The sequence below is a fragment of the Panulirus ornatus genome, chromosome 50 (genome assembly GCF_036320965.1).
Source record: "Panulirus ornatus isolate Po-2019 chromosome 50, ASM3632096v1, whole genome shotgun sequence".
NCBI lineage: Eukaryota > Metazoa > Arthropoda > Malacostraca > Decapoda > Palinuridae > Panulirus > Panulirus ornatus.
Window position 1 is genome coordinate 22858757 of NC_092273.1, and position 12815 is coordinate 22871571.

General features: G+C 40.2%; 1 protein-coding gene across 1 annotated transcript in view; it reads right to left on the reverse strand.

Annotated features, from left to right (window-relative positions):
• ldbr (lariat debranching enzyme) overlaps nt 1-9131 on the reverse strand; it is a 127757-nt gene extending 118626 nt beyond the window's left edge. Inside the window, exons 1-2 of the mRNA XM_071691515.1 lie at nt 8891-9131; nt 2768-2982 (exon numbers count right to left, since the gene is read on the reverse strand). Coding sequence (XP_071547616.1) covers nt 2768-2964 — 197 coding nt within the window. The 5' untranslated portion in view covers nt 2965-2982; nt 8891-9131. The remainder of the gene's footprint in view (nt 1-2767; nt 2983-8890) is intronic.
• Between the last annotated feature and the right edge of the window lie 3684 nt (nt 9132-12815).

The window sequence follows — 12815 nt, forward strand, 5'->3', positions numbered from 1 at the left end:
TCTCTCTTACCCTTTCATTACTTACTCGATCAAACCACCTCACACCACATATTGTCCTCAAACATCTCATTTCCGACACATCCATCCTCCTTCGCACAACCCTATCTACAGCACATGCCTCACAACCATATAACATTGTTGGAACCACTATTCCTTCAAACATACCCATTTTTGCTTTCCGAGATAATGTTCTCGCCTTCCACACACTTTTCAACGCTCCCAGAACTTTTGCCCCCTCCCCTACCCTGTGACTCACTTTCCACTTCCAAGGTTCCATCTGCTGCCAAATCCACTCCCAGATATATAAAACACTTCACTTCTTCCAGTTCTTCTCCATTCAAACTTACCTCCCAATTGACTTGTCCCTCAACCCTACTGTACCTAACAATCTTGCTCTTATTCATATTTACTCTCAGCTTTCTTCTTTCACACACTTTACCAAACTCAGTCACCAGCTTCTGCAGCTTCTCACCCGAACCAGCCACCAACACTATCATCAGCGAACAACAAATGACTCACTTCCCAAGCCCTCTCATCCACCTCCCTAACAACCTCATCCATAAATAAATTAAACAACCATGGAGACATCACGCACCCCTGCAGCAAACCGACATCACTGAGAACCAATTAATTTCCTTTCTTCCTACTCCTACACATGCCTTACATCCTCAATAAAAAGTTTTCATTGCTTCTAGCAACTTGCCTCCCACACCATATATTCTTAATACCTTCCACAGAGCATCTCTATCAACTCTATCATATGCCTTCACACACCTATCAATTAAAACGTAGTCCATAATGCTCTCTGGCCATCTCTCTTACATACCTATACTTATGTATATTTCTCTTTTCAAACTAGGTATTCCCAATCACCAGTCCTTTTTCAGCACAAATCTACAAGCTTTTCACCATCTCCACTTACAACACTGAAACTTATCTCCCAACTAGATTGTCTCTCAACCCTACTGAACCTCATAACCTTGCTCTTATTCACATTTACTCTTAACTTTCTCCTTTCACACACTTCACTAAACTGAGTCACCAACCTATGCAGTTTCTCACATGAATGAGCCTTCAGTGCTGTATCATCAACAAACAACAACTTCCCAAGCCCTCTCACCCACAGCAGACTGCATACTTGCCCCTCTCTCCAAAACTCTTGCATTTGCTCTTCACTTCCCTAACCACCCAATCCATAAACAAATCAAACAACCATGGAGACAACACACCCCTGCCACAAACTGACATTCATTGGGAACCAATCACTTTCCTCCCTTCCTACTCATACACATGCATTACATCCTTGGCAAAAACTTTTCACTGCTTCTAGCAACTTACCTCCCACACCATATACTCTTATAACCTTCCACAAAGCATCTCTTCTCTATCAACCTTACCATACACCTCCAGATCCATAAATGCTACATACAAATCCATCTGTTTTTCTAAGTATTTCTCACATACATTCTTCAAAGCATCTGATCCACACATCCTCAACCACTTCGGCAACCACATTACCTAATATGAAAATAATTCAATACCCAGAAATGATGTAATTTGAATTGGCTGATTCCCTAAGCATTTTGGATAACAGAGGTTTTACTGTATATGAGAACTACAGTTGAACATGCTTCTCAAGCCTGATTACCTGATTTTAAGAATCACAAAAAATAAAAGTGGAGACTATTGAAGATGGTGCTTGAGATATGAGCTGTGTTACACAGCTAGGTTTAAATCTAAGCCATAAATAAATTTGTCCATTATGGAAAAGTGAATAATAGGTGGGAAACTTGGTCACAAATGTCATTTCTAGACCAGTTTGACAATGTAGAGCAATTTTGTGAACGGTGCAAAGATAAAGCAACAAGAGGTCATAATAAGCAATTACGGAAGAGATTTGTCATAAAAGTTGTAATGTACTTTTATATCATCAAAGTACTGGATAAATAGAATAAGCCAAGAGATGAAACTGTGAATGCAGACAGTAAATGGAAATTTAAGTACAGGCAGTAAACATATGTTTAAAAAGTTGCATGGTGGTGAAGACAGTTCAAGAAAATTGGCCTCACAAGCATAAAGCTCCCTCCCCATATGACTATGGCTTTTTGGGGACCCACTATGACCCTAATAGTGTTGATAATGAACTCCTGATATGGAAATGCAGTCTCAACCAATTCATAACAGGTGTTCACCCATCTATAATCTCTGGTGAATAATTCAGAAAGAAGTCAGCATAAAAATTAATGATCAAACTCACTGATTTGCACGTTATAGATACTATAGTATTATATTATCTGAATCTATGCATTGTTTTCATATTTCACACCAGGTTAAGTATGGGATCCATATTTGAAACTAGCAAAAGGGAAGGAGATATGTCATACGTCATCTACCATAAATATCAGAGAACAATCAAAGATCAATAAAATATGGAAATATAAGGAAATTATTACTATATTTGTTTTTCATCTCATAATGACATTTACCATCTAAACTCAAATATAAAATAATTCAAGTATCACACAAGGTTTTCCAAGTAAAACAAATAACTTTTACCAAATCAAATCAAAGTGATGTATTACTATCAATCACAAATGTATACTGCAAATGTCATTTGGAAATTTGAAGAAAAAGAAACAAAAGAAATCTCACCCTAATATGTAGTATTATGGCAACATTCTATTTTCCTTATTAGGAAACATTAAGCTAAAATCACATTCACTAAAACATAAATATAAAAGAAATATGGATGTACAATCTAACTTACTTGTAGAAATCATGCATCTCCATATACTTGACTGGGACAGCCATGCATTTGAGATCCTGTTCATTGCGAACACACTGGAAGTCCCCACAGCAAAGGAGGAGATCCACTTTAATTTTATGCAAACGTTCCAGGTGCAAAATCGCTTTATATATGGTGTCAAGCTCCCCATGAGAGCAGCCCTCTACTGCGATGCGCATTTCAGCGATGATATTTTCCTATAAAAATCAAAAGTATCACCAAGTATATCAATCAATATGTCCCTATCAACTGCTGCCCTTAACAATTGTTCTAGGTTCATGACTCATCTAAAACTTAACCATTGCAAAAGTTCATCACAAGCAAGTGAAACAATTCCAAGTTCACAAAAATTTAGAGGTTGGTTTGATCATCACAAGTTCAAACAAATTTCATCCATCTACCTTCTGAAAGAACTCTAAAACTTAAACTTTAGGATCTTGTTTTTTAATTACAGTAATTTTCACATGCTGGTGCTCATGGTTACATGAGTCATGTACTGTGTATACTGAAACATTTCAGCATTTGAGACCTGTACCAAATAGTTATTTGGAACCTAATATATGTAAAGAATGAACAACACCCATTACAATACAAACAACTTACTGATATTCAACATCTAGGGGATGTGGGTAGTAAAAAGCATTACTGTGCCAATAAATCGTCTTGCATAAATAAAGTTCCCCATGTTAAAATTATTTACGTAAGGCAACAGATATAAAAATTAACATCTTTATGGTAGGGAAAAATCATACTGCCTCCGTATTCCCCACTTGTCATAGAAGGCAACTAAAGGGGCAGGAGAAAGAGGATGGAAACCCTCCCCTTCTTGTATTCCAGTCTCGAAAGGATGAACCAGAAGGAGCCAAGCAGGGATTGTTCATCATCCTTGAAGGCTCAGGCTAAGGTATTTTTTAAATGTGTGTGCATGTAAGCAAGATGAGAAGAGAGGACACATAGGTTGCATGTTTGAGGAAAGAAACCTGGCTGTTCGGGCTCTGAGTAAAACAAAGCTCAAGGGTAAAGGGGAAGAATGGTTTGGAAATGTCTTAGGAGAAAAAGCAAGAATTGATGAGAGGATAAGAGTTAAGGAAGGATTACCAATACTCCTAAAGCAGGAGTTGTGAGTGTGTGAAAGTGTAAGGAAGTGAATTGTTAAATGATGTGGGTAGAAACAAAATTGGTTGGCAAGAGATGGATGATTAACAGAGCTTATGCACCTGGCTATGTGATGAAGGATCATGAGAGGCAAATGTTCTGCAAGCTGCTAAGTGAATGTGTCAGCAGTTTTGATGCAAGACAGGGTATTAGTGATGGGTGATTTGAATGTGGTGAATGACATGGCAATTGAAGGTATAACTGGGGGGGGGGGGGTTATTCAGTATTATGAATGGAAATGGTGAACTGCTTATAGAGTTGTATGCAGAAAAAGGAATGATTAGAGAGGCATACACAAGTGTATAAACGTGAGAAGGAAAGATAGTCAATACGCATTTCTTTATTACATACTAACTGACAGGCATGTAAGTGACTTCTGAATGTAAACGTGCTGAGATGGGCAGCTGGTGGGATGTCTGATCACTATTTTGTGGAGGCAAGGGTGAAGATTTGAAGGGATTATACAAAAAGAAGAAACAATACCAGTGAGAGAAGAGTGGTGAAAGTAAAAGAGCTTGGAAAAAAGATGTGAAGATATAACAGACAAGAGGGAAAGGAAAGCCAAAAGAGGGAGCTTACTGATGAGACCCTGATGCCACAACCTGTCAAAAGCCTTAGATACATCAAGGGCAACTAAACATGACTCCCCAAAATCTTTCGGGGATGAAAGAATATCACCAGTGGATCTCACCTTACGAAAGCCATACTGGTGACCAGAGAGAAGACTAATTTTCAAGAAGTCTAAGGATATGGGAGTTGAGGAGAGATTCAAAGACTTTGGAGATGTAGATGTCAAAGCAATATGATGACAGCTAGAGGGGCCAGAATGGTCAACCTTCTTAGGGATGGGATGTATCGATGCATGCTTCCAAGGAGTCAGAATGGTCACCTTTCTTAGGGATGGGATGTATCAATGCATACTTCCAAGGAGAGTCAGAATGGTCACCCTTCTTAAGGATGGGATGTAATAATGCATGGTTCCAAGGAAAAGGAAAAGCTTTGGTTTTTATACAGAAATGGAACAGACGAGCAAGCACAGGTGAAAGTTCAGAGGCACTCTTTCAGTACAAGGGATGGATGCTAGTTCAGAGGCACTCTTTCAGTACAAGGGCTTATGCCTTGCTTATGTCCAGAGAAAGAAGTGCTTTTCAGACAGTCCAAAAATGATTATGGAAAGAGGCAGAGGATTAGCAAGAGAAGCATCAGCGGGTGAAGGAATGTTAGAGTCATCCAAGGTGAAGTTAGAGGAGAAATGTGAATCACAGAGTTGCTTTGTCTACGGGAGAAAAAACTGTAGTACCTTCAGAACAGAAAAGTGAAGGAAAGGTAGAGCAACAGAAGTTGTTATAGATGCCCTTAGCTAAAGACCAGAAAGACCTATCAGAGGATGACAAGGAAGGTTATCGACCCTTCTTCAGATAAAAGAATGCTTCGCCTAACAGCTAATGTGCTTGCAGCAATTACGGACAGTGATAAAAGTTGAATGGAAACCAAAGGAAGGAGAGTATTTCCAAGTTCGATATGCCTAATCCCTTGCCTGAATGGCCTCAGAACACGAACGGCTGAACCATGGAGTGGATGAAGAGAGTATAAATGTTCTTATTCCGGCAAGAATAACCTGTGCTGTGTTTGGTGGAGACATAAGCATCACCATATAAGAGACAGTAATTTACCAACAGAAAGTCAGAAAAGATGTATTCCAAGTTATTCCAGTCAGCTTTGTTGAGGTGCCAGTATTTACACTTAGAGGAGGCTGCTGGAGGGGGGAGGTACTGTTAGAATAAATACATCTACACGAGTGTGATCAGATGAATCAAGGGCAAATTGTGTATTTACAGCGGGGTGGACTAAAGGTGAAAAACAAATCCAGAATATTAGGAGAGTGGTCACAGCGGTCAAACATATGGGTAGGGTGGGAGATATTTTGCTCTAAATCATTGAGAATGGAGAAAGTAAGGGCTTCAATCCCTCCACCATTCATATGGGAGGAATTCAACATTTCCTTATGGCGAATGTTGAAATCCCTGAGGCAGAGAACCTCGGCTTGCAGGTGAGAGGATGTCACAGTTTCATGACAGGAGTTTAGACAGACAAAGGATACAAAATTTGTAAAATTAGGAGACCAATAGGAGAAACAGGAAAAGTGTGGTAGTAAGGAGACAGATCTTGAGCCATATATCAAAGTTGCTCTTGATTGCCCAACTAAAGACTCCATTTACGTCACTTTGTAGCCTTCCAGCATCATATATTGATGTGATTTTTGTATTCATTCTTATAACAACTCCAAAGGATGATATGGAACTGTGGTTCATGTTTACAGCAATGTCAGGTATAAGAGTTAGGAACAGGAGGGGTGCATGTACAGTTCCTTGGAAGACAGCTATTTACTATGGAGGCACTGGAGGTGGCATGGTTTACTATTATGTGTTGTGATTTATCAGTTCAAATGTTGTATATCCATCTGCCATTTTCTAGTTATTCCTATCTTTTGCATTTCATGAGCAATGACACAATGGTCTCATTTGTCTGAAGCTTTTGCAAAGCATGTGTAAATCACGTCAGCATTTTCTTTGTTTTCCAGACCTTCAATAATCCTACCATATTGGTCAAGAAACTGACAGAGGCAAGATCTTTCCACCCTAAAACCATGTTCTTCTGGGTTATATAGCTTCTTCACTGCAATAAATTCAGTCAGCTTTTAGCACTGTTTTGAAGGTTTTAATGACATGCGATGTTAATGATACAAGTTAATAGTTTTTGGAATTGCTATAAATCAGTCTTTATGGAATGGGGCAATGCTGATATCTTTCAGAATCTTGGGAATGATGCCAGAATCAAGACTTTTTCTCCAGATGATATTAAGTGTATGTGCCAGAGGAGTCATGCATTTCTTTATGAAGACTAAGTTCCATAAGTCAGGCCTGGGGCTAAATGCATGGCCATGCACTCCATAAACCTCTTAAAATCCTGTGTTGAGAAGGTGATATCATTACTGATCCTTTCTGATTTTTCTTTATAGAATAAGACAAATTTTGCATCCCTGTATATATTCTTACAACTTAGCAGAACTGGTCTACAGAGTAATCCCGAAGATTACCTTTTGTTCAATGATAATGGTGGTATGGGTAACATGGATCAAGGGAAATATGTGGTTAATTGAGAAACATTTAGGCTGAATATTTGTTGAGGTCAAGAGAACCTATGAAAACTTCATCAAACTTTCCCTACCAGCAAAGACATTCTTTAATATTTGAAAAATATTTGTTAAAGTCCCCTTTCACATACAGCTGTTCAGCACAGTCTATACTCATACAGATATACATATTCCATCAATAAATGCCCTCACAATGCAGCAAAAGAATAACAGTACATTTTGTCTTTAACATCAAAATCTGGGCTGTTAGGGTAAATGGGATGAGATATGCTTTCTTTTTATGAAATCATACAATTTCATTAATCTTAACTACCCCTTTTTTCTGACCTCAGATCTGTTGGCAGACAAATCCTAGAGACAAATATTTGACCGTGCAGCCCTACATAGCAGGAGAATTATGTTTACAAACTTCAGCCATAACACTCATTTAAGGTAAACCTGGGATTCCAGTGAGGTCTGTGAGGTTTCAATTGGATGTTAATTTCTAAACATACCAGAATTTCATCTACATTATATTTACAATAAATCCATTTTCATGTTTTTCATAACCCTGATGATTATCCTTCTTCAATGAAAAAGAATAAAAATGGTAAAGTATCAGAAAAGACAAACACTTTCTAAGTCCGTGATCTCAGTTCTATCCTGGTTGTTTTCACTGTATATAACGATTTACGAGGGTGGTCTTTACCATTTTCACCCAGATAACTTTTTTTTAGGTATTATACAACTCAGTGGTAGTGTTACAAAGTGTTACAAGGGAGAAGGAAAATATGAAGTCATATTACAATCAAAGAAAGTCAAATACTAAGAAGGAAAATATAGTCATAAAACAATAAAGAGAAATAAAATATTAAGATAAAACACAAAATAGTAACCAGCCTATCTCAACACTACAGGCAACGTGTGGACTTGTAAATCATCAATTTCATCATTATTGAGAAGACGTCCTACAGTAGACGGTGCCATGCATCTTTGTGCTCAAGAGGTAAATAGTGAGATCGTAAGTTTACAAGAGGCTGACCAAATGTGGAACAGATCCACCACATGCAATATTCTAATCTCTCTATCTCTTAAAAGAATCTTAACTCACTGAAAATGTTCACAAGACGTGCACTCACTCAGATTCTCTTGATGCATGGCAGCATCTAATGGACTGCGCTTCACTAATAAACATAAACTACGCCTATACCCCCCCATAAGAGTCATTTGGTTGTATCAATCATTTTTTAATCAATTTAATAAATATCAATAAAAGCTCTAATGAATTCAAACAAGTGCCGCGATGACGTTTGTCTTCAACTGTCATTTAAAAAAAGTCTTCATGTGTTACATAATGACATTCCTACATGATCCCTATTGTCTTAGTTGAGGGATTTTGAAAAAAAAAATGATCCCAGTCGATTCTTAGTTTCTAATATAATTTTCCCTCTAATTCAAAGCCATGGCCATTGTGTGAGAACTTTGAAATTGAGGGAGTAGGACATGCAATACCTGAAATCACACATTCATGCAATATCAACTCTCTAATATAAGGAATCAATGGATACAGTCAGTGTAAGGAATTAACTGACACATTTTCCGTCCATATTGATCGACCAGACCAGCCAGGACCCCAGGCTGGTCCATGACCACCAGACCTTCCATTCCTGATCACATTGTCAACCTCAACGGTCGTAAGTGGTCTGAATGTATGATCCCAAGCTCAACCAACTCAATCACACTTCCCTAGGGTCGTTAAGTGGTCATTTCACCCACGCCACCGACAGGAAGGTGGAAGGAAATTTAAATTGACTTACAGTTGACAGCGTTGACGAGGGGTTCCCCCCCACAAACACAGAGGCCCAGCCTTTCAATCCACTGGTATTACGGCAGTTCCCCGGTCGCTCCTGGTTTTCCTCACACCACTACGTCACCTCTAGCCACAGGACATTATATCTAGCATGAAGAGGACGTCGAACGCTTAAAAATGAGTCGGTAAAATGAATATTCCCCGTTCCCCCGCGTCCCCAACTCCACCGTCCACTTGTTTACCACGAGTCTGCGTCCGAACGACTGATACCAATTTTAAAATTAATAATCAATAAATAACGATATCTTTAACACATCTGATATTCTATTATATACCTTAATATCTATCTGATAAGAATTAGTATAATTATTATCGTATTTTAGCTGTAATTTCATAAACTATATCTAATATACATATATCCGAACACCGCGAATGTCTCCACAGAAAACGGAGCTCATCTCCTCAAGGACTGACCTCAATTCTTTTTCAAAAATGTTTCTTCTTTTTGGAGAAAAAACAAAGGAGGAGAAGGAGGGGATGGAACTATCCTTTAGAAAGAACAACTGGCGAGAAAACTATCTTTCTGAAAGAACAACAGAAGAGAAGGGAGGGGGGAAACTATTATTTTGAATCTTTATCTTTGAAACATAGGTCTATACGAGAGCCTCCTGCTCCTCTTTCATGTACTAGTAACAGGACTAATTCAAATCTCCTCCACACAACCTAACTATAGTATGTGAACTGGAATGTAAAATAAAGGTCATTAATATCTACAAATTACTGTGCTTTCATGACGATATATTCCTTTTATTTATCTTTTTTTTTTAAATGTAGAAGCATTTTGTTCTGTAGCCCAACAGAGACTGACTGAATACAAGTAACTTTAAGTAAACTACTTAATGTTTCAAGAATCTTTGCTATTCATACATTAATTAGTAATCTATTGACACTGTTTCGGTGTTGGGTCTAGCTTTACATTAATCAGATGTCTCAATATGTGATAATTGTTTCATTTATCTATCTATTGTTCCATTTATCTATCTATTGACACAAGTGCAAGTGCACATTGGCCTTAATAACCTCTGTCAAGTGCCTGCTGTATTTCTTGACCAGTTAATTTATGTAGTGTAAATAATAATGATGTAGTACGTTGTACACGACAGCATGAACCTTGTGCACGACATACGAACCTTGTACACGACAGCACGAACCTTGTACACGACATACGAACCTTGTACACGACAGCACGAACCTTGTACACGACAGCATGAACCTTGTACACGACAGCATGAACCTTGTACACGACATACGAACCTTGTACACGACAGCATGAACCTTGTACACGACATACGAACCTTGTACACGACAGCACGAACCTTGTACACGACAGCATGAACCTTGTACACGACAGCATGAACCTTGTACACGACAGCATGAACCTTGTGCACGACAGCATGAACCTTGTACACGACAGCACGAACCTTGTACACGACAGCATGAACCTTGTGTACTACAGCACGTACTTGTACACGACAGCATGAACCTAGTACACGACAGCATGAACCTTGTACACGACAGCACGAACCTTGTACACTACAGCATGAACCTTGTACACTACAGCACGAACCTTGTACACGACAGCACGAACCTTGTACACGACAGCACGAACCTTGTGCACAACAGCACGAACCTTGTACACGACAGCACGAACCTTGTGCACGACAGCCTGAACCTTGTACACGACAGCACGAACCTTGTACACGACAGCATGAACCTTGTACACGACAGCACGAACCTTGTACACGACAGCATGAACCTTGTGCACAGCAGCACGAACCTTGTGCACGACAGCATGAACCTTGTACACGACAGCACGAACCTTGTACACGACAGCATGAACTTTGTGCACAACAGCACGAACCTTGTGCACGACAGCACAAACCTTGTGCACGACAGTACGAACCTTGTGCACGACAGCATGAACCTTGTGCACGACAGCATGAACCTAGTACACGACAGCATGAACCTTGTACACGACAGCATGAACCTTGTACACTACAGCATGAACCTTGTACACGACAGCCCGAACCTTGTACACGACAGCACGAACCTTGTACACGACAGCATGAACCTTTGTACACGACAGCATGAACCTTGTACACGACAGCACGAACCTTGTACACGACAGCATGAACCTTGTGCACAACAGCACGAACCTTGTGCACGACAGTACGAACCTTGTGCACGACAGCATGAACCTTGTGCACAACAGCATGAACCTTGTGCACGACAGCATGAACCTTGTACACGACAGCATGAACCTTGTACACGACAGCATGAACCTTGTGCACAACAGCATGAACCTTGTGCACGACAGCACGAACATTGTGCACGACAGCATGAACCTTGTGCACGACAGCATGAACCTTGTACACGACAGCACGAACCTTGTGCACGACAGTACGAACCTTGTACACGACAGCACGAACCTTGTACACGACAGCATGAACCTTGTGCACGACAGCATGAACCTTGTACACGACAGCACGAACCTTGTGCACGACAGTACGAACCTTGTGCACGACAGCACGAACCTTGTACACGACAGCATGAACCTTGTACATGACATACGAACCTTGTACACGACAGCACGAACCTTGTACACGACAGCATGAACCTTGTGCACGACAGTACGAACCTTGTGCACAACAGCATGAACCTTGTACACGACAGCGACAGCATGAACCTTGTGCACGACAGCACGAACCTTGTGCACGACAGCATGAACCTTGTACACGAAACTACAACCTTTCAGTCAGACATGAGACTGAAGCAATCAGCTGGGGTGTCCACCAGGGGACATAATACCCTCCATTATGACCACTTGTCAAGCGAGGGTCGTCGCATTCACTCCCGTTTTTTGTTACATTCTTAACCATTTTAATTAAGATTTTTCCACACTAATATTACCTATATTGACTATTTATCTAAATGTGAATGTACTTCGCCTCATGATTTAAGTGTATATACACTTTATAAAGTAATATACATATTTTAAGTGAATTTCGAGGATGAAGTTAGCGATAATAGGCTACATTTTAAAATATATCTTTTAAAATCATGGCGTCATGGTAACATGTATCAAATAATTATGCTGACCTTGTCTTAAAAAAAGTTTTAAGAAACTTTAGTTTGAATGAATTACTGAAATGACTACTGCTGTTGCAATACATCACATTCCAAACGTTATTGAAACATTAGAATGACGGGAGACGAAAGATCTGAGTTTAACTACGTCTTGACCAGAACCGAGGACCAAGGAACATGGACTCCGGACCAAGGAACATGGACTCCACCCCATGACCAAGGAACACGGACACCCCATGACCAGGGAACACGGACACCCCATGACCAGGGAACATGGACACCCCATGACCAGGGAACACGGACACTCACCTGATCAGGGAATGTACAGGTATGGGTTTAATAGCTCGTAACCCAGCCATCATTCCATGACCTCAGGGGAAGCAATTAGAGCAAGTGCTATTGTGACCTTAGTGGACCAATCAGAGCAGGTCTTAGTGACCTCAGGGGACCAATTAAAGGTGTTACTGTGGTCTTAAGTGACCTTGACCGGCATCTAGGTGGAACACAGTCGGCCAGAAGCTAATCCCAGGTCAAAGGTCAAGTTGGCCAAGGTCAACTAGGTGGTCAGCCACGGGAGCCTTAGAAGCTTCTGGAAACGAGGCTGCTTGGGGGAGAGCGGTGTTCCACTAGGCTGTTCCTACCTGTGCATACGGCACACCCTTAGATGCGAGGTAGCGCTAGGAAAAGACAACAAAGGCCACATTCGTTCACACTCAGTCTCTAGCTGTCATGTAATAATGCACCGAAACCACAGCTCCCTTTCCACATCCAGGCCCCACAGAACT